The sequence below is a fragment of the Leptidea sinapis genome, chromosome 2 (genome assembly GCF_905404315.1).
Source record: "Leptidea sinapis chromosome 2, ilLepSina1.1, whole genome shotgun sequence".
In the NCBI taxonomy this organism is placed as follows: Eukaryota; Metazoa; Arthropoda; class Insecta; order Lepidoptera; family Pieridae; genus Leptidea; species Leptidea sinapis.
This window is the reverse complement of record NC_066266.1, coordinates 17,062,786-17,088,131: the sequence shown is the minus strand read 5'-3', so window position 1 is coordinate 17,088,131 and position 25,346 is coordinate 17,062,786. Positions and strand designations below refer to the sequence as shown.

General features: G+C 37.1%; 2 protein-coding genes across 2 annotated transcripts; one reads left to right on the top strand and one right to left on the bottom strand.

Moving 5' to 3' along the window:
* The first annotated feature begins 4,216 nt into the window (after positions 1–4,216).
* LOC126971453 (juvenile hormone esterase-like) lies at positions 4,217–6,067 on the top strand. The gene has a single exon (XM_050817778.1). The coding sequence runs from the start codon at positions 4,245–4,247 to the stop codon at positions 5,148–5,150; it is 906 nt and encodes a 301-aa protein (XP_050673735.1). The 5' UTR covers positions 4,217–4,244; the 3' UTR covers positions 5,151–6,067.
* A 14,702-nt stretch (positions 6,068–20,769) lies between these two features.
* Positions 20,770–22,086, bottom strand: LOC126971552 (esterase E4-like). Its single transcript, XM_050817852.1, has one exon. It carries the CDS (start codon positions 22,067–22,069, stop codon positions 21,164–21,166), a length of 906 nt encoding a protein of 301 aa, XP_050673809.1. The 5' UTR covers positions 22,070–22,086; the 3' UTR covers positions 20,770–21,163.
* Between the last annotated feature and the right edge of the window lie 3,260 nt (positions 22,087–25,346).

Sequence of the window (25,346 nt, the reverse complement as noted above, 5' to 3'; positions counted from 1 at the left end):
TTTTGCATTGGCGTACGGTCTGTCTCAATTGGTTGCGTCGCCAACGCGGCTCCCGGATGTGGATAGCCACATGCCGTCCTTATTAGATCTTCTGTTGACTACACATCCCGATGGTTACCAGGTCATTGTCGACACCCCTCTCGGAACGTTCGACCATTGCCTGGTCAGGAGTGTAGTGCCTATCCGACGCCCACGTCGCAGACCACCAGCGACCCGCCGCGTTTGGCACTACAAGTCAGCAGATTGGGATAGGATGCGTTCCTTTTTTGCATCCTACCCTTGGAGCAGGGTTTGTTTCCTTTCGGATGATCCTAGTGCCTGCGCCGTTGCAGTAGCCGATGTGATACTACAGGGCATGGATATTTTTATACCAAGCTCTGTAGTACCGATCGGTGGCAGATCACAGCCCTGGTTCGATGAGTCAGTTAAAGCAGCATCTGACTGCAAAAAACAGGCGTATCGAACTTGGGTTGCGGCGCTGGGCACAAAGGATCCGAACTGCATAGTTCTTAAGAGGAAATACAACCGTGCTTCCAGATTTTTTAAGCGGCAAATCGCCCGTGCAAAGTCAAAACACGTCGTCAAAATCGGCGAGCAGCTTTCCAGTTACCCGACCGGAACACGTAAGTTCTGGTCGTTGTCGAAAGCTGCTCTTGGTAACTTCAGCCAGCCGTCCATGCCGCCGTTGCACATGAGGAATGACACCCTGGCCCATACGGCAAAAGAGAAAGCCGATCTCCTGTGCGCCCTTTTTGCCTCCAACTCGACTCTTGACGACAACGAGCGAGCTCTGTTTTCGTTGGACGTCAGGAAGTCGAGCGGGCCGGATGGCATTTCTCCAATCGTGCTTAGAACGTGTGCCCCTGAGTTGACGCCGGTGCGAACGCGTTTATTCCGGCACTCTTATTCCAAAGGCGTAATCCCTGACTCATGGAAGTCAGCCCTTGTCCATCCGATCCAAAAAAAAGGGGGCAGTTCGGATCCGGCAAACTACAGGCCTATTGCTATTGCCTCCCTGCTCTCCAAAATCATGGAGAGCATAATTAGCCGTCAGCTCTTGGTATACCTAGAGGGTCACCAGTTGATCAACGACCGACAATACGGCTTTCGCCATGGTCGGTCGGCAGTTGATCTTCTGGTATACCTAACACATAGATGGGCTGCGGCTATTGAAAGCAAGGGGGAAGGCCTGGCAGTTAGCCTGGATATAGCGGCCTTTATATATAAGGCCTTTGATCGTATATGGCACAAGGCGCTCCTCTCTAAACTTCCATCATTTGGGCTTCCCGAGAGCTTGTGCAAGTGGACCTCCAGGTTCCTCACTGGGCGCAGCATACAGGTCGTTGTCGACGGACATTGCTCGAACCCGAAGCCCGTGAATGCTGGAGTGCCCCAAGGCTGTGTGCTATCTCCTACGCTGTTTCTTCTGCATATCAATGATATGTTGGACACCTCCAACATTCATTGCTATGCAGATGACAGCACTGGTGATGCCGTATACACGGGCCATGCACGTCTCTCTCGGGAAATCGTCGACCAGTGCCTCTCTTGAGAAGGTCGCGGAATGGGGTAAATTGAACCTTGTCTAATTTAACCCCCAGAAGACTCAAGTTTGCGCGTTAACCACTAAAAAACCCCATGTGTCGCATCACCGCTCTTCGAAAACACTTCCCTAAAAGCCTCGCCTAGTATCGGAATACTGGGTCTTCAAAACTCGAGCAATTGCCAATTCCGTGGCCATCTGGAGGGCAAAGCCAAATTGGCTTCAAAGAAACTGGGCGTCATTAATAGAGCACGGCAATACTTCAAGCCGGCCCACATTCTAGCGCTGTACAAAGCGCAGGTCCTCACAGGTACACATGGAGTATTGCTGTCATCTCTGGTCTGGCGAACCCCAGTATCAGCTCAATCCATTTGACCGCGTGCAACGCAGAGCAGCTCGAATTGTCGGGGACCCAGTACTCTGTGAACGGCTGGATCACTTGGCGTTGCGGAGAGACGTCGCTTCATTGTGTGTCTTCTACCGCATTTATCACGGGGAGTGTTCCGAAGAGCTGTTTTACCTAATTCCTGCCGCCGAATTCCACCTTCGCACGACACGCCACAAGTTAGGATATCATCCTCACCATCTGGATGTGTGGCGGTCCTCCACAGTGCGGTTTACAAGGAGCTTTCTTCCACGTACTACAAAGCTGTGGAATGAACTTCCTTGTGCGGTGTTTCCGGGACGATACGACATGGGTACCTTCAAAAAAAGCGCGTACACCTTCCCTAAAGGCCGGCAACGCTCCTGTGATTCCTCTGGTGTTGCAAGAGAGTGTGGGCGGCGGTGATCACTTAACAAAAGGACCCGTACGCTCGTTTGTCCTCCAATTCCATAAAAAAAGAACACCCTCAGGCTCTTTAATTATAAATGTTTATTGTACGATATCACATTGTAATCCATATTTTTATATTTAAAAAAAGCCCACGAGTCTCTTGCCCCATTCTTCTCAGGTCTGATGCAGTCTCTTTTGAATGGGTGGTAGTTTTTGAAGTTCAATAAGTGATTTTGAATCCTATTTTGAATAAAAATATTTGAATTTAAATTCTTTCTATATGGAGTCTCCATTGTTTTTGGAACTAACAGCTATGGCAACAGGCCAACGAGCAGCCCACTTATAAGACTCTGATAAGCTAAAATTCTGGTCAAAAAGAAATATATAGCCTAAATTTAAAATAAAAAAGGTATCAAAATTCTAATAATTTAGATGATACACCATATAATTCAACAATATATTTACTATTTAAGTAACTAAGCCATAAAATAAATAAGCAAGGCAAGAAATCTGAATAAAGACGATTTATTTAAGTTTAGGTTTTTCATGGAAGAGGACAAACGAGCGTACGGGTCATCTGGTGATAAGTGATCACCGCCGCCCACATTCTCTTGCAACACCAGCGGAATTTAAGGTTCCGGTATAGTTCCGGAAACACTGCACAAGAAAGTTCATTCCACAGCTTTGTAGTACGTGGAAGAATGTTCCTTAAAAACCGCACTGTGGAGGACCGCTAGCCATTCATGGAGCACTTGATGTCCGACAATTCGAGCAGCTCTGCGTTGGATGCGATTGGATGGTTCGAGCTGATACTGGGGTGCGCCAGAACAGACATAAGTAAAGATTATTAGAGATATTAAAAAATCGTAATCTCTTATCAACACTTCTTCCAGGCACCTAAGCCTAGCCCGAAGCTGAAAGGAGTATTTGAAGCTGACGACGACTCTAGAGTATGTCCTCAAATAGAGGAGTACAACCACACCGCCATTGGAACCCTGGATTGCCTCAACCTGAATGTCTACGTCCCCAGATCTTCTCACAAAAAGGCAGTTCTGGTCTGGATTTACGGGGGAGGCTTCACGCTGGGTTTCGCTCGCAGACATATGTATGGACCAGGATATCTGGTCCCTCATGATGTTATATTGGTTACGTTTAACTACAGACTGGGTCCTTACGGATTTTTTTGTTTGGATACCAAGGAGGTGCCAGGGAACCAAGGTTAGTACAATAAGGAACATGTTTCCATATCGCTAATAGAAAGGTACATGCGAGGATCACTTAACATCTCATGGCACGAAAGATCGAATCTGATCTTATTCCATGAAAAGCAAGCCAGCAATATATGACATATTTTCCTAAACTTATAGTACTTATAGAACTTATACTAGTTTTTTATAACAATAAGGGACGAGACGATTAGGAAGTTCAGCTGATGGCAATTGGTACACCCTGCCTATTACCATGCAGTGCCGCTCAGGATTCTTGTAAAACCCAAAAATTCCGAGCAGCACTGCAACAGTCACCTTGAGACATAACATGTTAAGTCTCATTTGCCCAGCAATTTTACTAGCTATGGCGCCCTTCATACTGAAACACAGTGATGCTTACACATTACTGCTTCACGGCAGAAAAAGGCGCCATAATGTAACCGACATCCTGTGCAAAGAAGCCTCCCACTGGTACTTACCTTTTCTTTACCTTTTCATATTACTGTATCTTCAAGCATATGGTTAGAATACCTTTTCTGTCTCAATTTATTTCTGTGAACATATTTACAAATAGTAAATTTAATTCTACTAAATATTTACAAATAGTAATTTTTTTAAGTTATTCCTCAATTCTGGGATTAAATATAAAATTTAAAATGTACCGAAATTTATGAATGATGCGGTATTCTAATCTAGTCATTTTTGTTCATTTTCAGGTATGAAAGATCAGGTCATGGCATTCAGATGGATCAGAGATAATATAGCAGCGTTCGGAGGTGATAAAGAAAGAATTACAGCTTTTGGATGCAGTGCCGGAGCTGTATCTATTGAACTTCATCTGTCTTCTAACCAAGAGAGACTCTTCAACCAGGCTATTATAGAAAGTGGTTCACCAGATATGAAAGGCGCTCTGGCTTCAGCTAATCGTTCCTACCCATTCATATTAGCAAAACATTTTGGATATAATACAACGGATTTAACAGAGGCATTAGATAACCTTGCTAAATTAGATCCATTGACTGTAGTTAAAGCATCTTCAGATATTTTCGATGAATATCCAATTTGCATGGAGAAACAATTTGAAGGTGTTGAAAACTTTATAACACATCTAGAATTTAATAAAACAAAAGTACAAGCTATGAATATTATTATTGGTTATAACAGCCAAGAGTTGATAATGGAGTACGCAAAAAGACAGGCCAAAGACTATGTAAAATTACAAAATATTTTTAATGAGACGCTAGAATATTTCAAATTAGAAAATTTACACGAGGTTGCGCGATTAATGCGTAATTTTTACATTGGATATGAAGATGTTAGTATTAAGGTTAGAAATGAACTGATAAATTTCAATTCAGATGCTCAAATTATCAATTACGTTTGGCGCGACATGAATAAGTTGATCAGTAAAGGTTCTAATATCTATAATTACATTTTCGCTTATACTGGCAAAAGGAATTTTGTAAAGAGCAGAAATAATGTAACATTCGGAGGAGCAAGTCATGCCGATGAGATAGGATACTTGTTTGATATGTCGGTGCTTAATGCGCGCTTAGATAAGAATGATTCGCTGATCGTCGATAGAATGACGACAATGTGGACGAATTTCGCAAAGTACGGGTAAGACTTTATAGAAGAGTTTTGGTTTTACTTTTTTTTACTGAATAGAAATAATAGAATAAAATCGTACAAGTGAGCATTGCATAATATGTAGACGAACATTCTTTTTTGTTATTTGGCGTAATTCTCGGGACACAAATTGTTGGCGCCATATTTCATTTGCTCATTTCGGAACCAACTTGTAACTTTTTAGCGTCAATGTCAGTTATCAAGTTCTCGTTTCCACTCCCTTCTTCCTCGTCCCTCCTTCCGCACCCCGTGCACTACCCCACTCACTCGTCGGTGGATCACGCGCTCAACGCTTACGCAGCGCTCCGCGACCCGCGACACCGCGAATTCAAGTTATTTAATGGCGGACGAGCCACCTAACTAACCTTCCCAGTGATAAGTGACCTAAGCACCAAACACCAACTAAACGAAGCGGAAAGGATTTATATAATGCCAATTTGTCTCCCCCGGGAGCTGCAGAGAAATACAAGCATTTACCAGGTCAGTTCCCCGCGTCCTTACATATCTTTCCTCACCAGTACACACACTAATAAAGTGATGATGAAGATTAAGGATTGGTCTCCGATGGCATCTTTCAAATTTTGTAACATACGCTACATGTTATTTTACATTAAAATTAATAAAATACAATACTTTGATTTACTGATGGCTGGAGGAGGATCATTCTACAGTTTGACTGGACAGTAATTCTCTATAACGCGGTACTCTTATAGCATGTTTTCATATTACGCGATTTCAAATGACTATTATAACGCGGGGATCTTACATACATATTTCTGTACTGTGAAATTATAATAATATGTACAGTTAATCATTAGCATCGCATACCTTTGGATGTGTGTCAGTTGTGTTATTACAAAATAAATTATTTTATTAAAAGTGTGTATTAAATATAAATAATTGGAAATACTTGTTACGAATTGTGATTAATTATTATACTCTTAATTATAATTATTTCTTATTTTCTACATTTACATATTTATAAAAAAATCCATATAAAAATATAAAAAATAGAGTCCCGCCGGTGTTAGTTCACGACAATTCCGCCGGTGGTTAGGGCGACAGACTCAGGAACTGCCGTTCACAAAACAGCTGCTTTCTGTAACTGACTTAATCCAGGTATTAAGCGAGAGCCTCCTGAGATGAAGGTCGAGGCTCTTTGACCGTTTACGGAAACGACTATTGGGACAATTATTGTAGAATCAACATCCCACGTGTCAATTTATTAATTATTATTATCATTAAGAATTACGAGGTCATAAAAACGCTTTAATGAGTTAGCCCTATAGCACGGATTCATATAACGCGAAACCACTCTACCGTGTTATACGTGGGTTACCTGTACTTGGTGAAAGTTCATTAGAACCCGAATTGCAGTGGACGTCCCTATGGCGTGGCAGCCAGGAATTTAGCAACTCCCAACACTTGCCGTGATAAATGCGTTAGAAGATATAATAAAGCGACGTCAAAGTCACTACAAACTATTCAAGTCGGCTTAAGTTAAGTGCTTTTGAATCTTCGCTATAAATATTTCTTTAACATAACTGAATTTACCATATGATCGTACAAAGTTGATAAAGAACTTTAATTTCTCATTAAGACTGTCGTCACTTACATGAGAACATAAAATCAGTGAGTGAGAGGCGAATTTGCTCATTGCTGCTTTCCGGTTTTTTAAGGCGGTGGTCCAAGTTACAAGATATAGTTTATTGTTATTATGATAAGATGTTTTTATTCATTGATTTGTAAATTATATAGCAGCCTTTTTTTGAAGATGTTGAGCGAAGTCGCTTTTCTAACAGTTTTCGGAAGCTTATTGTATAGCTGTGCTCCTGCAAATGTTATATTATTTTTACCATAGTTGGTTCTAATACTAGGTAATACAAGGTGTCTGGCGCGACGTAATACATATTTGTTGGTATTGCGTTTTTTTGTGAATGTTGTATTTGAGTGAATGAGTCTATGAGTTATCTTATATATAAGTATGCATGTGTAGTAGTTTTAAAGTTGAGTAATATTCAATAGTTTCGTTTCTTTGTAAATAGTTTCTGTAGGAGTTAAGTAGTTATAATTATGTAAAATTTTTATTATTCGGTTTTGTAGCGTTTGGATTGGTTTTATATTAGTCTTACCTGCATTACCCCATATTTCAATGAGGTAGAGTAAGTGTGGCTTAACTAGGGCATTATATATCAATAGTCGAGCTTGTTTTGGAATACACCGAACTATTTTGTGTAGAGAGCCTACTAGAGATGAAAGTTTGTTTTTTATATTTATTAGGTGTGATTTCCATGTTAAGTGTTTATTGAGTGTCAATCCAAGGTATTTTTCTTCAAAAGTCTTTTGCAATACTTCTCCGTTGATGGTAAGATTAGGAATGTTAGGTAGTTTTTTTTTAGCACTAAATATCATATACGATGTTTTGGAGGCATTGATAGTTAAAAGGTTACATTGAAACCACTTTTGCAGTATATTTAAATCATTGTGCATTTCCCATTAGTTCTTCTAAGTTTTTTCCGAAGTAAAATAGTCATGTATCGTCTGCATAAAGGGTAAGATGACCCTGCAAACCTGCTTGATGTATGTTATTTACGTACACCAGGAATAATAAAGGTGCTAGAAGGGATCCCTGAGGAACCCCGCATGTCAGCAGCTTGGATTTGCTTTGATGAGCTCCAATTTTTACAATCTGGTACCGACTTTTTAAGTATGACTCTAGGATTTTGTGTGCGGTTTCTATTATACCGATGTGTTGCAGTTTTTCTAGGAGCACGGTATGGCTGACGGTATCAAAAGCCTTTTTGAGATCAATAAAGACTCCTATTGCCACTTCCCTCTGATCTATTTTGGTTTTTATTGTGATTACTAGATCAATGGTGGCACCAACTGTATTTGATTTTTGCCGGAAACCGTACTGTTTATCATATATAAAGTTTATCTCAGTTAGGTATTTCTCTAATCTGTTATATATGATTTTTTCAAAAAATTTTGAGAATGTTGGTAGAACTGAAACTGGTTGGTAGTTCCCAGGGTTAGATTTATTGCCTGCTTTGTACAGTGGGGTAACTCTAGCAACTTTTAGACTGTCCGGAAAGATACCTTCAGCCAAAAGTTGATTTAGACATTTAGTTAATTTATCTATTATAAGATTTTTGATACATTTTATGGCTGTGGTACTTATACCATCCAGTCCTGTACTCGTGTTGGGATCTAAGTTGTCTATAATTTTGAAAACCTCATTTATAGTACACGGAGTAAATTGAGACAAATTATGATGTTTGGTGTTGTGGTTAACTATGGGTAGCGTGTATGTGTTACTATTATGAAACTGTTTAGGTATTTTGTTAGCCAAATTTGTCCCTATATTTGCAAAGAAATTGTTGAAAAATTCGCATACCTCTATTGGGTCCGTAGTAACAGTGCCGTTTTCAGAGGTTAGGTTTGGAGGAGCACAACTATTAACAGTTTTGTTATTAGAAAGGGTATTGATTAATTTCCACATTTTTTTCGGGTTATTTGTGAATTTTGAGAATTCTCCGTAGCAATATTTTTCTTTTGTCTTCCTTATTATTTGTGCTAGGTTGTCTCTTTTTGTTTTAAATTCTTTTTCTAGTTGACTATTGTTAGGGTGTTGTTTTAGTCTACACCATAATTTATTTCTTTCAATAATTCCTGCTAATATATGTCTGTTAATCCATTCATTTTGTGGCTGATTAAGTGTTTTGTATTTGTATATTTTATTTTCGGAGATCATCTTTTTAATGTACTCATCAAATAGTGTGCAATCAGGAGTATTGACTTCTAAAATTGTCGATTCAACCGTTTTATACAATTTCGCAAAATCTATAGACTCGTATTGAACTATTTGTTTCATTGGTGGTCGTATTCTTTTTAGTTCTGTATAAATATTCTTATGGTCTGATAAGGATGACTCAATGATAGCTGTATGAAAATTGACTTTCTTTAGATTTGTAGAAATGTGGTCTATGTTTGTTCTAGTGGTTTCAGTCTCACGTGTACAGTATTTTGGATCAATTTTGTTAATCAGTTTATAGCCGGATTCCATAAGCATGGTACTGTAACGTCTAGTTATACTGTCAGAGCTTAACAAGTCGATGTTTGTGTCCCAAAGATAATAGTTCTCTTTTGTTTTAGAAGTTGTTCCTGATAGTCACAAAGAAAGTCATTAAAGTTTGTGTGTCCAGGCTTATACTCAACCCCAACTGTGAGTGCATATTTGTGGAGATATATGGATAGGTAGTTATTTCCACTGACATATAATGATGTAGTTATGTCGTGTTTTAAGTTGTTATGCACATATTATATGGATACACCGCCTCCGATGATATCTGGTCTGATATTATAGTAATGAGTATAGTTTTGAATTCGAAATTGTTGTACTTGTGTATCCGACCTTATCCAGGTTTCAGTTAGTAGGCCTATGTGTATACAGTTTTTAAATGAATGTAGGATACAGATGAGTTCGTCAAATTTACCTGGACTACATATGCTTCTTACGTTGGCGTAGAAAAAGTTAAGACTTGTTTTACAGGTAAGTACATTTTGGTATGTGTCAACTACTTGATATGTCATTGTGTCTTCACTGTTTGAGTTTGCATTGCGGGTATTGAGTTTGGTTGTCATATTTAGTTTTTTGAATCATTGATTTCAATAATTTTTGGTAAACCCTTGACATACTTTATTGTGATGTTGTTTTGCCCATTAGCTTTACGCTGCGCTAGTTCAGTTTTCAAATCTTTCAAGTATTTTTGTTGCGCTGGTGTTTGATCTTAGTAGATTTTTATGTTCTTACTTAATTTATCTTTATTACGAAGTAGCAGTTTCACGGTATGGGATGATTCGAAGCAAACTTTGATGCTACTGTCTTTTTTTGCATTATACTTCCCAAGTCGAAATATTCGGATAGGTTTTGGGCAGTCCTCTAATAGGCTATTTGTGATATTGGTTACCTCCTTCATATCATATAAGCGGCCCTCCTTAGTGTTCGTAGAGTTACATTCCGACAAAGTTGATCTCGTTAGAAGAACATAAAAGAATCTCAACAGCCACTCTTATCAATGAAATAGTGTGTTTTATAGTGGCTGTTATACTTAGTATTGCTATAAATACTGAAACACAGAAGAAGGAAATTTATTATTGCAAATAACATTTATTACTTTTACAGTGTGTTATAGTACATACATATAAAACAATTTAAAATATAATTAAGCTTAATCGAAGTGGTACCCATTGGCTGCAGTGAAGTCCTTTAAACGTTGAGGCCAGTTATCAATAAACGCACGCACTGTTTCTATGGGAAACTTCACTGACAATCGTAGGGATTGTTTGAAGGACTCCAAATTATCATGGCGTTAAGAGCAAGCCGTACTCTCTAAAAATAACAATAAATCATAAGCCAGCGGATTATGATCGGGACTAAACGACGGCCGGTCTTCAGCTCTGATGAAGTCGGAAATGTTTGTTTCCAAACTGCTGCAAAAAAGACTGTGTAGACCGAGCTTTATGACCCGGCGCAGCGTCTTGCTGGATGAACCATTCTTGGTTGTTGATCATGGTGTTGTTAAGGGGCTTCACTACCTTTTTTTGATGAAAATAAGGGACGAGACTAGCAGGACGTTCAGCTGAAGGTAATTGATGTGCCCATTAGAATGCAGTGCCGCTCAGGATTCTTGAAAAACCCAAAAAGTCTGAGCGGCACTACAATAATTGCGCTCGTCACTATGAGACATAAGGTGTTGATTCTCATTTGCCCTTGATTTCACTAGCTACGGCACCCTTCAGACCGAAACACAGTAATGTTTACACATTGCTGCTTCACGACTGAAATAGGCCCCGTTGTGGTACGTACAATCTAGCCGGCTTCCAGTGCAAAGGTCTCCCACTGGTGGTCAATAATGGTATTTTGATGCACTTGTGCAGATGTTTTGACACCTTTTTCACAAAGTATGGCTCAGTCACTCCTTCATAGCCTAAGACTTCATACCTAATATACCTAACCAGCACTGAAGTCGGATAGTGCCCACGTTGCACTCCATCGACTAATTGGGAAGCTTCCTAAGAGCTTTGAGCATAAATACGGTCATTTGGTCTGTGAAAATGTTGCTGAATTGTAAAAAATTTCTCATTCGTTAACAAATTTTTCTGAGACCTCCCTTTACGTACCGCTTCAGTAGTTGTTTCGATTTTACAACCCTATTTTTTTTTTAATTATCACTTAAAAAATGGCCAGTACGTCTCTTATAGGCTGCAAGTCTAAGTCACTTTATAAAATAGGTTCTAGGTGCTATCTTCATCTCTCGAGGTAAAATATTTAGCTTTCGGACAGGATTTCTTCGAATTCTTTCCCTCACTGCTTTGACCACCTTTTTCGTACGAACACTACATGGACGGCTAGATCTTTTTCTGTTACAAACAGAGGAGGTCTCTTTGTATCTATTAATATCCCGGTACACAAACATTTTACTAATACCAAGCGTATGGAGAATTTTAAGAATAGCATTTGGCTCCATACCTACAATATAATAAATAAAATATTTTCATTGTTACAGAAAACCAATTCCGCGGGTATCTAAGTTACTACCGAAGCAATGGCTTCCTGTGACCAGAGACAAATTGAACTATTTAGAAATCGACGAGGTTATGAAGAACGGCTATAATCCTCATCACAAGACAATAGCTTTCTGGGACATGTTTTATGTCAACAAAAACAGTTCAGTTCAGGCTGCGTTAATTTTATCTAACAATAATAATTAATAAACTTATTTGTGTATTTGTTTATTATTATCCAAATTGTATGAAATTGATAATCAATAAATAATGACAGTTCCTTAAGCACCTTTTCAAGCAACGTTTTAAAATAAATTATATAGATATTTGTAAGAATCTCGAGATGTTGTAAAAAACTGTGTGGTGTACTTTTGTACGCACGCAAGAAGTTATATGTCCTTTTTTATTGATGGTTGAAGGTCAGGTATTAGAAGAGAAACGTCATCCGCAAAAAGTTTGGAGCGGAATCAATCCGATCTTTATTAAAATGACGAATTAGAGTTCTCCTTATAAGTATTTATTATGAAAAATACCTTTCTTTTACTTGTAACTTCCTCTAGCTTGTAACATAACTTCTATGTATACCCATGACTACAAATAAATGATCTTATCTGATAATATACAAATAAACTAAGTATTAAGTATTAACGTAATTTGTATACATAAATAAGTAGTATAGGAACTTATGAAACAAAATAATTCTGTATAAATAATAAGTACGTCTAGTGCCTTATCAAAATTTATATACTTATGATCTTACAAGAGCAACTGTTATTACATTTCGAAGTGCACAAAATCTCACTTTTAAGACAAGAACTCTTTTTATTATAGCAGTATTTTTTTGCAACTAAATTTGACAAATCCCTGACCTTTTCCCCTTAGATTGCAAAGTCGCAACTGTACGGAGTGTCGTTTCTAGACTAGGGACGTCTTCCTTTTTAAGTAAGTGATTCTTGATGAAAAACTGTTCTCTTGAATAATAAATAAATTTCGTTTATTTCAAAGATTACATATACATTTTTAGTGGTTGAGACTTCCCAGTAAGTTGTCTTAGGACACTTGTATTTGGCATATCTCGCAACTTCCTTAGCAGATACATTTTATTTAATAAACAATATAGAAATAAACAGAAATGATTTAAAACAAATTTTACAATTATCGAACAATGAAAGAGCTGGTCTGAAAACTTTGTGTGTGTGTGTGCGTGTGTGTGTGAGTGAGTGTGTGCATGTGGGTTTGGATTTGAACCTTTAATTGGGTTCATCTATAGAATTCGTGTGTTTGTCATGTCAGTCTGATCATAAGATTTTCCACTTCATCATAAGCAAGACATGTTAGCTGATAATTTAAAGCTTATCTGCATAGATGTAATGTCATAGGATATATATATTTAGGTCACGATTTATTTTATTATATAAATACACTGATTGACAGCTAAACTGTCGTTCAGCAAAAGTAGTGCGAACAGTAATGGTGGGAGCTACTTTATCATTTCTTCTACTGATCAATTTCGCGTGATCTAGCAGAAGTGACTTGTGGACGGCTGAAATGATGTTTAGTACATAAAGTTTCCTAATTGTCAAAAGATTACAAGTCAAATAGAGTAAATCAGGTTTGAAGTAAGACCTTGAGAAGTGATCTTCGAGCTCTTTCCAATTCTAGGAGACTTATCTTTGTTGCACCGCCCCATACCGGGATGCAGTAGGTGATCACTGATTGAGTCAAATCGATGTATATTTTATTAAGGACTGTGCTATTCATAACGTGCCGCAGAGATTTAAAAATCCAGAGAAATTTCTCACCCTGCTTATGACCAGTTCGATTTAGGGATGCCAACTTTACCTTTGGTCAATCAGGATGCCGAGATATTTGGTACAATTAACCTTTTCTAAGAAGAGACAAGTACAAGTCAAATCGGATTGGAGCACGAATGGATTCTGATGTAGAAGTCTTGAACGGGCTGGTATCTGTCATGTGGAGAGAAACATACATAGTTTGTTTTTGATATATTGATTGACAATAGATTTTGGTTTAGCCAATTTGACTCTTTGAAGGCCCATCTAAGCTTCCCTCTGTACGGCTTCCCACGAGATACCAGAGAAAACAATGGCTGTGTCATCAGCATAAGAATATACTCCCCCGTCGATCTGGAGGTTACATAGTTCGTTAATATAGATTAAAAAGAGTGTCGGGCCGAGGACACTGCCCTGCGGTACGCTAAATTTCACATTTCCATTGTGCTATGACATAGATCAACCTTTACTTCCTGTATTCGGTCATTTAGGTAGCTGTCTAGGGGAGAGACGGCTTCGTCACGAATTCCCAGGCCCTCCAATCTGCGCACAAGAATGGGAATAGAAACTGTGTCAAAAGCCTTTTTTAAATCTAGGAAAACTGCGAGACATTTATTGCCCTTGTCCACTTCTCTTACTATAGTTTTTGTTAGGCCTAAAATTGCGTCTTGTGTGGAACACCTATTCTAAAGCAATATTGACAAATAGAAATACTATTATATTTAAGTCTATTGTTAATTAATTACATGAATCTTGAATCTTGAATGCCTTGTTTGGTTCAAAATTAATAAAAATAATCAACGGTTTTTTTAATACTACAGCTAGTATATTGAGAGCATCACCGCGACCTCTATTGCCTATCGAACAGAAAATCATCCAGTAGCACCCAACGCTTAGGGAGGAATTTTTTTCAGAAGTTTTAAACATTTTTTGAGCTTGCTCTATCAAATTATTTTCGCGTAATAACGTTTCGACATACATGCAGCAATGTATATGACGAGAGTTGTCAAACTTCAAGGCATTGATAATTTCGACAGCTCCATCAGCATTACTCGTAGCTCAGCGGAAAAATGTTTACGTCAGACGCCTGTAGACCCGGGTTCGAATCACCTACTAGTATGGGTATTTTGTAAAGTTAATGGAAATTTTTAGTAAGTTCAGGATCAAATCGAACTGAGAAAAAAGCATGGAAAATGTGTAAGCAGGATACAACTAGTTAAAAGAATTTTCTAGTACAATTTAAATTTAAAGATGGAATGCGAGAAAAATTTTCAAAATAGCCGTACGCCGTACCAAGCGTGGCCTACGGCAGTTCTAGTTCAGACTCGAAAGTGTAAAGGAAAAAAGGGAAGAAAAAAAAGAAGTAGTAACAATTGGAAAGTGATCCAGGAGATGAAGAAGAAGATAGAAGAGAACTAGTGTTTAGTGAAGTTGAAGGTACCGCCGCCGACAAAAAGAACAGCAGCAGACCGGCGAAGTGCAAGTTCAGTAAATTGTACGCAAATAAAGACCCGTTCCTATAACCACAGTATTATTTCCAATCCCTGACCCACTGGAATATTTCTTTCCGGAGAAGCACAAATAAATTAATGGGTCTATTGCAAATTCTACACGAATGAGCATCTGTTGTCTCTTTGCAACAAACACAGCACACGAGTGCAGAACTCAATGATTCCTCACGTTTTGATACGAAACTCAGATCATGTAACTTTTGGTCTTGTCTTTTACATACATTACCGGCTGCGAATTCGGTACTGTATAGAATACTACAAAGTATAAATTACATAATATTTCATACATAAGCTACATATTATAGGTATTCTATTCCCTGCCTAGGTATTGTATACAATACCGGATACAATATACAAATTGCCAGTAACATACGCGTTTTAAATGCGAAGTGGTAAATAAAAATCCAAAATAAGTCTATAAAACAAAACACTACTCCGTCTTAACATAGCTGGATCAATTAAACGCCAGTGAAGCCAGTTCTCGGCGAACGCTAAGTGGTTGCACAAAAACTTAGTCTTTCGTTAGTGCTTGTCAAAACTGTAACTTGTCCACGATCGGCAATCAACAATGTTGAAGCGATTACATTTCTTTTCCATCATTTTGAACGATGTTAATTTGGCTACCAATTTTCTAATTGTTGGTTTTGACCACATGACTTAACATTATTGTGACGTCATTCCCATATATTTGATTAGGTTTCTATTAATTCGTTAACGATTGTAGATTGCCAACTTGGCTAAGCCTGCAGGTGACCCTTCGTCCGCTTATCGTCGTCTTCCACAAAAAAAATTGTGTTCTGGAGTTATGGTTGGATTCGCATATGTCTTGAAAACTGCGCTAGTGTAACAATTGCTGCCAATTTGGCCTTTGTTAAAAATGTGCATTACGCAATCGATTCCAGGATGTATCAATAAAAATATGGAAGAATTATTAAGAAAATATTTATTAAGTCACTCTTCATAAGTCGAGGTAAGCATAAAACATATCCCAGAACGCGATTTTGTCGTGATCAGGATTGAAGCCGTTCTTCATAACCTCATCTATTTCTAAATAGTTCAATTTGTCTCTGGTCACAGGAAGCCATTGCTTCGGTAGTAACTTAGAAACATGCGGAATTGGTTTTCTGTAAAAATGTAAGGTTATTTGAACCAAATTAAGCAAAGATTAATTATGCTTATGATAATCTTCATTTCAATTATATTATGGTTTCAATATCAGTTTTAATATCAGTCAGTTCAGGTAGATGCTCTTGGGCGTCACGGGTTATCCTACCTAAAATCGGCAGGCCGTTTCAGTCGTCACGCGAACATTAATGAAGTCATCCGCAGGGATTTGCCGCTCTTAATATATCAGCTGTTTAAGAGCCAAATGGCATTGGCTACCCGCCACGATGGCAAGCGTCCTTATGAAATGACGGCTTGGGCACGGGGAAGGGCGCTGGTGTGGGACGCGACTTGCGTCGACACTCTGGCTCCTTCTCATGTCCAAGTTACATCAGTTGGTGCTGGAGCTGCTGCTTCGACTGCCGAAGACGGCAAGCGTCGTAAATATGTTGGTCTCAGTGAGCTATACATCTTTGTACCGTTTGGTGTCGAGACATTTAGCCCGTGGGTCCCAGAGGCGTGGAGAATGTTAAAAATACTATCTTCGCGCCTCAATAAGGCTACTAAAAACTCAAGCGCTGCGAGCTGTCTCGGCCAACGGATCAGCCTACCTATCCAACGCGGAAATGCTGCCAGTATTCTTCCACACACATTCTTCCACATTACGTGGAAGCGTACTAAGCTAGGCTACTAATTAACTAAACAGTTTTAATTTTATGTAGTCATAGTATTTTAAATATAGTTATAATTTTTTTTTGTTTGAATAAATATACTTAATTATATTAGTAATAAATGTTATAAGTCCCCGAAAAATTGCAGCGTTTCTCCACGGTGTGGTGTTCACATAACTTTCTGCCACAAGCAAACTGTAGAATGACTGTTATATTCTTAGTCTATGGTCTTATCAATCTTATACATTTATGTGACTTGAAACTTCCCAAAATTCAAGTGCAAATGTTGGTTTCGATCTATTTCAGTAAACCTGCAAAATAATTGCACGAAAACCCCTTTTTTTATTATTTATTTTATTACAACTTTATTACAGCAATACTCCATGCTGTCATTACAATTAAAACGTCAATTATAATAATAATAATTTAACAGAATACGATTATTTTGCAGTAACCCTGCAGTTGAAGTGAATTTTTATTAGTGGAATAATTCCTGCACCACAACGTCCCTGCAAAAGCCTGCAGTTTGTCGGCAGTAATTCTCGTGTTTCGCAAATTATCAAACTGATAATATGTTTTTTTCTGTGACTATTTATTAGTCCCTATCAAAATTTCTTAAGTCTATTTATTATGGACATTGTGCTAAGTAAAACTTTCGCAATAAGTTCTTTACCTGATTTTTTGTTTTGTAATTTGACAATTGTGATGCTATATGGGTAGTAAATTAATTAATTAATGTAGGTAATACCCATTGCATGGTACGCATACCGTAATAATTACATATTTTGGGTACCACTAGCCTCTTTTTGTTAGATAGCCGAGTTTAATAGGTATGCACTCTTTTTACTCGATATTGTTGGATTAACATTAAAAGTTTTACCTTTCTATCAACTGGATTAGCATGAAATTTCTTAAACAAGCGTTCATAGTTCCCGTTAAGTTTGGTTTTTATATTTATGTTCACTAAAAGCTTTAATGTTCTCATTTGCAAGGTTTTGATTCTATTTTTATTCGTAGTAAAAGTTAGTCCATAGCTACTCAAACCGTAACTTATCGTAGCCTCGGCCAAAGAATGATACAGGGTGTACAAATATTTTTACTCTTTACTTACTTACTTTACTTTAAGTGATAAATTTTACTAAATACTGTTTAGAGTTTCTAACACGTTGAGTTAACATGTACATTCCATGAGAAATTTTTACCAACAGAGATATTTATATGACGTTACCTATTTCAAATAACTACATTGACATATTTGTGAGGATCTATGCAAACAAGAGAAACTATGTCCTAATATTTTTATTTTAAAATCTTTATATTGAATATATGGTGAGAATATAGGCATAGGTACATTTTGTCTTTTGCATATCAATTATAATTTCATTGTCATGTGCCCATTTAGTAATGTTATTAAAATCTTGTTGCATTATGTTTTGAATAATATTTGAGTCTCTACTACTATACAATAAAAATGTGTCATCAGCATACATATATGCTTTAAAAATTTTTATAACTTTGCTCATACTGTTGACATGAATAATATATCCTATCGGACCAAATATGGAGCCAGTTGGAACACCATATAATACTGTTCCTGCATCACTCTCTGCCCCAAAGACATTTAAGGAAATTAAGTAGCCTGTTTTTGAAATAGTTTTGGAACCAGATTTTAATAGGCACTCTTATATCGCACTCATCTATAGACTGCAATAAGGCGACGTGCTCCAGCGTGTCAAAAGCCTTTTTAAAATCCATAAAAATAGCTACCACCAATTGTTTTTCGTTTAAATAAGTATTAACATCATTAGTAAATAAATTGAGCGCTGTTGTTGTTCTTCTATTTGGTCTGAATCCATATTGTATGTTCGATATAATTTTATTATTTTCCAGAAATGCTACTAATTGGCTGACAATGACTTTCTCTGTAATTTTGTTTATTGTATTTAGAATTGCAATGGGTCTGTAATTTGTATAGTCTGTATGTAGTCCTTGTTTGTGAATTGGTTTAATTAATGACAGTTTTAAATCTTCTGGGTAAATTCCTTTCTTAATATAGATTGATAAAATGAGCTATAACCTGAGATATGTCTTTTTTAATTAATTTAATATCCCTAACCCTTATACCATCTACCTCTACTCCAAACGCAGTCACTTTTTGGTATCTAAAACGAATGTCCGATTCCTTAATATATGTTTGCCTTATAAAAACTTGTGTTGACATTTATGTTTTATTTTACCTATAACATTTATGCAAGTATCACAGAATTTATTACATACCTATAGTTTTGGGTGTTACATTTTTACCCATATATTTTTCTATTACACTATCTACAGATAAATTGTTTTTACCTAGCCAGCTGTTCATTTCTTTCCATATTTTACGCATATCATTCTTACAGCATTCAACGGACTTTTTTCAATGGCTTTTTGTCATTTATTTCTATATTTATTATTCTTAACTCTAAGTAGATTGTTATCTGGTTGAGCTTTCCATTGCCTAAAAAGTATATCTCTGTATTCCATTATATTTTTGGGCTCCTTGGTTTCACGTCTCTTTCTATTGTTGGTATGCGTTTTTGAAGAGTCATATATATCACAAAAGATTTCACCTATTTTATGATATATTTCAGTACTAATATTACAATGTAGCAGTTCTAACCACTGAAAATCCTGTATTTTGCTTGCTATTTGTTTGTTATTGTAAACAAGATAAGGAGCTGTCGTGTTGCATACCTGTTTCGGAACGTTTATCATAAGTCCAATTAAGGCTGGCCACAAACGTTTGGAAACCGGATTAGATTTCCTGATCAGGAATTCAGATTCGGAAACCTGAATGTTCTAATTACATAAAAAATATTCAACGAGGCGCACATTATTATTATTATTGATTCCGATTGGAAAAAAAAACAAATGTTCGTTTCGGTGCGTTCGGTTTGTAAGTACGGAAAAAACGTAATGACGTCATCCCGAACGCAGCTCTCGCGTACATTTCGGCTCAACCGCCGCACACGCACGGAAATTTCAATTCAGATTCGCGCGAGCTTTGTAGCGAGTGGACATCTGTAGACTCGTCGTGGGTAACAAAATGTGTGAAGCGGAAAATTAAATAATGGCGGTCGAACAATATCCTTGGCATTTTATGGTATCCAGTAACGACGATTCCTCGTCTTCTTGTTTAGCGCCAATAAAAGTGAAATAATAATAAATTCGTCTTTGTCGTCCATGATAATACTTGCATGTGCTTTCGCAAGCGTCTCTATTCATACTGGTCGTAAAAAATCCGAACAAAAAACCGGACGTTTGCGCTAGTCTCACTGGATTCCGAATCTGAATTCCTAATCATGAAACATAATCCGGTTTCCGAGCGATTGCGCCCAGCCTTAATAGTGATCGACCACCTCACTCATTACAGTATATGAGTATAGTGATTAGTGAAGCGGCTGTCGCAGTTCGCACAAATATATGGTCGAGGCAGGACGCCTGCCGGCGACCCGCAACAATGGCGTGTTTAAGTATTCATTTGCGGTCGAGTTAAGCTCGCTTTGAAGGATGTTAATATTGCAGTCACCAATTGGATTTTTTTTTTTTGGTTTAGAAATACAGTGAATTGTTCTTCTGATTTCCGTAATGAATTTGTATTTGTTCATGGTCTGTATATGACCATTAATTTTGTAGTATAACAAGATTCGCTAACAGTTATTTGACCGTATATAGTTTCAAATGATGAACAATGCACGGTTTCAGGTAGAAATGATATACTATTTTTTAAAACATGTCAATACCCACTTCTCTTCTATTTTTTATTGTGTTCGAATACATAGTAAATCTATATTGTACATGAATGTTTCGTCTTTTCTAATATTTACCTCCGATAAACATATGTCTAGGCTAGATAGGCAAGGGTTTAATAAATTTACTAGCTCGTTGAAATGTTTACGTAGGGAGCACATATTTATATGAACAATATATAATGACGAATTCGCTTTTATTATATTTTCTCTCCAATGTTGTAATATTTTGTAATTTGAAACATAAAAATCTTAAAATTCAATGTCTATTGTATAAATAACTTTTAAACAATTTACTTACTTTTTAAACAATTCTTTTGCAATTTTACACCACGTGTATTTTAATAATTTTCTGCGATCCTTTTGTAAAAGCATTTATTTCGCCTACCGAAAATGTTTGTGTCTCGACTTAGCCGATTTATAAGAACAACAAATTTTTATATTATATTCCTGCCAATTCCTTATTTTAATTTATAAGTAATTATTTGAACGAACGTACAGCACCCTTTGCAGCACAATAATCGTATCAGTCGTATGTACTCTTATCCTTAAAAAAATAAAGGATTTACGTTTCTTACCCGTATTTGACAAAGTTGGTCCACATTGTAGTCATTCTATCTCGCATGATAGAATCCCTTCTATCAATATCAGTAGCGAACACATCCATATCAAATATATATCCTAGCTCGTCAGCGTGAGTCGCTCCAGTGCACGTTATATTATTCCTGCCCGTGTTGAAATTCCTCTTGCCAACATACGAGAATATGTAGTGATAGATATTAGCGCCATAATCTATCAATTTATTTATGTCTCGCCAAATAAAATGGACCAAAGCAACGTCGGAAAAAAAATCAATTAGGTTTTCTCTAACGTTTACACTAATGTCTTCATACCCGATGTAAAAACGACGCATTATTTCCGAAATGTTTTGTAGGTCATCTACATTAAAATATTTTAGAGTTTCATTAAAAATGTCTACTTGTGTAAAATAGACTTCGGGCTCTATACCGATGTAATCCATTAACATCTCTTGCTTCGTGTAACCAATCACAATATTCGTAGAATCAATTTTCGTTGCATTAAAATCTCGATGTGATATAAAGCTTTCAACACCATCAAATTCTTTTTCAATGCAAACTGGATATTTGTCGAAGAGTTCTGAAGATGCTTTAGCAAGTTCTAGTGGATCTAGCTTGGCCAGGAAATCTAAAGCCTTTGTTAAATCTGTTGCATTATACCCAAAATGTCTAGCTAATATAAATGGATACGAACGATTTGCTGCACCCATAGCACCATTCATATCTCGTGAACCACTTTCTATAATGGCCTGATTGAAGAGTCTTTCTTGGTTAGAAGACAGATGAAGTTCAATAGATCCAGCACCGAAGCTACAGCCGGCTGCTGTTATTCTTTCTTTATCACCTCCGAAGGCTTCTATATTATCTCTGATCCATCTCAAAGCCAAGACCTGGTCTTTCATACCTGGAAAGTAATGTTTGAAACAGATACAATGGAGAGTCTTTATATTAGATGTTTATTGTTCGTTCGAAGAAAGGTCGTTTGCTAGAAAGGTATTGGTGAAATCGGTTTGTGTTCGTACAGAAAAATAAGTTTTATTAAACTCAGTTTAAAGTGTCATTGGTGAAATCGTATCATCAGCTGAGTCTGAGAACGGGCTAAGCTAATCGTTACTTCTTAACAGCACTGCTTACCTTGGTTTCCGGGGACCTCCTTGATATCCAAGCAAAAGAACCCATACGGACCCAGCCTGTAGTTAAACGTTACTAATATAATATCATGCCGGACTAAATACCGAGGTCCGTAATGTTTTTTTAAAGCGGAACCTCTTTGGAAATACCCTCCGTATATCCAGACTAGAACAGCCTTCTTGTGTGAGGTTCTGGGGACGTAGATATTGAGGTTTAGACAGTCGAGAGTTCCGAAAACGGTGAGGTTATTCTCGTTTACTTGAGGACATACTCTGGAATCGTCTACTGCAACATATACACCCTCCTTTTTCAGAGTTGGTTTGGCGTCCTGAAAAAAATAATAAACTCTGAAATATGGCACTATAACGTGGTTACACCATGATATCAGTGTTTAAAATATACAAATTTATACACAAAAGCGGAAGAGAAGAGAGAAGAACGTCAAGTCGTACGCAGTGAGCCGCGCTTAACGTTACCTCGTTAGTATTTTAAATATCAAACCACAGTTTGTCAGGTATATCACTCGAATAATCTCATTATTAATATCAGGGGCGTATAGTTGACCCCGGCTAACGTTAAGTAAGGTTGTTTGCGAATCTCAGGTAAGTTATTAAACATTAATAAAAATATTAAAGGTCCTAGGATTGCACCTTGGTTCACCCCAGAGCGGGTATACTTTTTTATTGAGGGCATACTCTGGAATCATCTTCTGCAACATATACTCCCTTCTGTTTCAGAGTTGGTTTGGCTGCTTGAAAAAATTAATATACTCTGAAATGTGGCACCATAAGAGCGCTGTCACACTACGTCCGTCGATCGGACGCAGTGCGAAAGCGCTCTAACGTGGTGTGACAGATTAGGGTTCAAATTATGCGCCAATATCGGTGTTTAAAATATACACGACTATAGACAAAAAGCGGAAGAGAAGAGAAAAGAACGTCTATAACTGATACTTTACATCCCGGAAAATTAAAGAGTTCCCGTGGAGAACCTCTACTCATATAACGTAGTACACAACAACTTATGCACATTATTGAATAAAATTTGGCATGTTCATATCTTATATTACTACCAGTCAACATCTTAGATACAATTCATCCCGAAAAAAAAGAGTTCCCGTGGGACATAACTGTCCCTCATAACCTCTACTTACTTATATAGCGTAGTACACAACAACATATGTACATAATTTGGCATGTTGATACCTTATATTGCCGGTCAACACTTTAAATACTTTTCATCCCAGAAAATTAAAGAGTTCCGTGGGATAACTAATTAGTAAAGTAAACAATAACTTATGCACATAATTTAATAAAATTTGGCATTTTGCTGGTCAACATCTTAGATACCTTTCACCCTGGAAAACTAACGAGTGGGAAAAAAAAGACTTGTGGCACTTGGGGACTGCCGCGGTAAAGCTATTGCATACCATTTTTTATCAACTTATGCAATTATAATTATTTATTTATTTTATTTATGCAGTATTTTTTTTCCTTTGTTTTGTTTTTTATCAGCGAAGTTAATTTTGAAATCGCCAGCAAAACTAAGTGGAAATTTATTACCATTTGTACCACATATTTTCGACCCTTCTTCTGTGTACTCCAGTAAAGTGCGATGAATAAAATGCTCTACCTCGTCCAAATTTAGATTCGGAGAAATGTAAATAATAATAATAATTAAAAAAACATGATAAAAAAATAAAGAAATAAAAAAAAATCAAGACGTACCCCCAGGCTTGAACCTAGGAGCTCCTGCACAAAAAGCATACGTGATAACCGCTGTTCCACGGCAACTGTAATGATGGCGAAATAAGGTTATTTTCGTTACGGAATTTTTGGATTCGGTCTCCACGCTCAGGGCCCGCGATAGAAGCTATGCAATAGCTTAATAAAATACTATAGTTTCTTATATAGCTTAATACACAACAACTTCTGCACCTAATTTAGTAAAATTTGTCTACCTTCTATTTCCGGTAAAACAATGTGTAAGTATTATAAAACTATACATAAAAGCGACGGGTTCCCGCGAGAAAGTAAAAGATTATAAAAATAAAGCCCAGCATAGCGTCATTCATATTAAATTAATTGTGTGTGACGGACATCATTTCCACCAGGCAAAAAGTGAGAACGACAGGTCAGTTAGGTCAGACATAATATATAGGTATATCGATACATACTAAACTTAATCTTACAACTCTGTGAAAATCTCAGCCCTACCTACGCTTAAATGCCTCTGCTTGTGGCGGCGACGTGGGGCGGGTCGTTCCCTTCCCTAAAATATGGTCGAGGGAGGCGATGGCTGGTCCATGCGTCATGCTCGTGAACGGGGGCTGGATGATCTTGTTACCGGGAGGTCTGCTTGATGTGTTTTTTTTATTATTATTATTTCCTTTAAAGTTAAAGTTATTATATATTTTATTTTATGAAATGCTCACATACTGCCTCTATTTATTTACGGTATGTGTGGATTGATGCATCTACTATACTCAATAACTCTTGTGTTTATAAGTATTATTTTTTTTTTCTTTTTTTGACTTACTCATGTAAGCCTTTCAGTTTTTGACTTTTGAGTATTTTTGTTGCGTCACTTTGCATATATTGTAATTGAAATGATTTGTAAAACAACTAAAATGTAAATCTTGACTTAAAAGAGTGGCAATGAGTTTCTTGCTACTTCTTCTCATTAGCTCAACCCTTTACGAAGTAGCGGTAAATTCAATAAGAAACAATATTTTTATACTTTTTTTGACATTCATAAGTGTCATTTTTATGACCTACATGAATAAAGTGTTTTTGAATTTGAATTTGAATTTACCTTCTGGCTTTCCAAAGAAGTATCTACTCATATTATAAATACGAAAGTTGGATAAATGTATGGATGTCTGGATGTACAGACCTGTGAAAATCTCAGCCAGACCTTCTGGCTTTCTAAAGAAGTATCTACTAATATTATAAATATATATTTTTTTTAAAGAATGTATTGATGTCTGGATGTATGGACCTGTTGTAATCTCAGCCCTACCTTCTTTCCAAAAAAGTATCGACTAAT

Bases quoted from the DNA above. Each gene is read 5' to 3' on its own strand.
- LOC126971453 (XM_050817778.1), top strand. From the start codon at position 4,245: ATGAAAGATCAGGTCATGGCATTCAGATGGATCAGAGATAATATAGCA.
- LOC126971552 (XM_050817852.1), bottom strand. From the start codon at position 22,069: ATGAAAGACCAGGTCTTGGCTTTGAGATGGATCAGAGATAATATAGAA.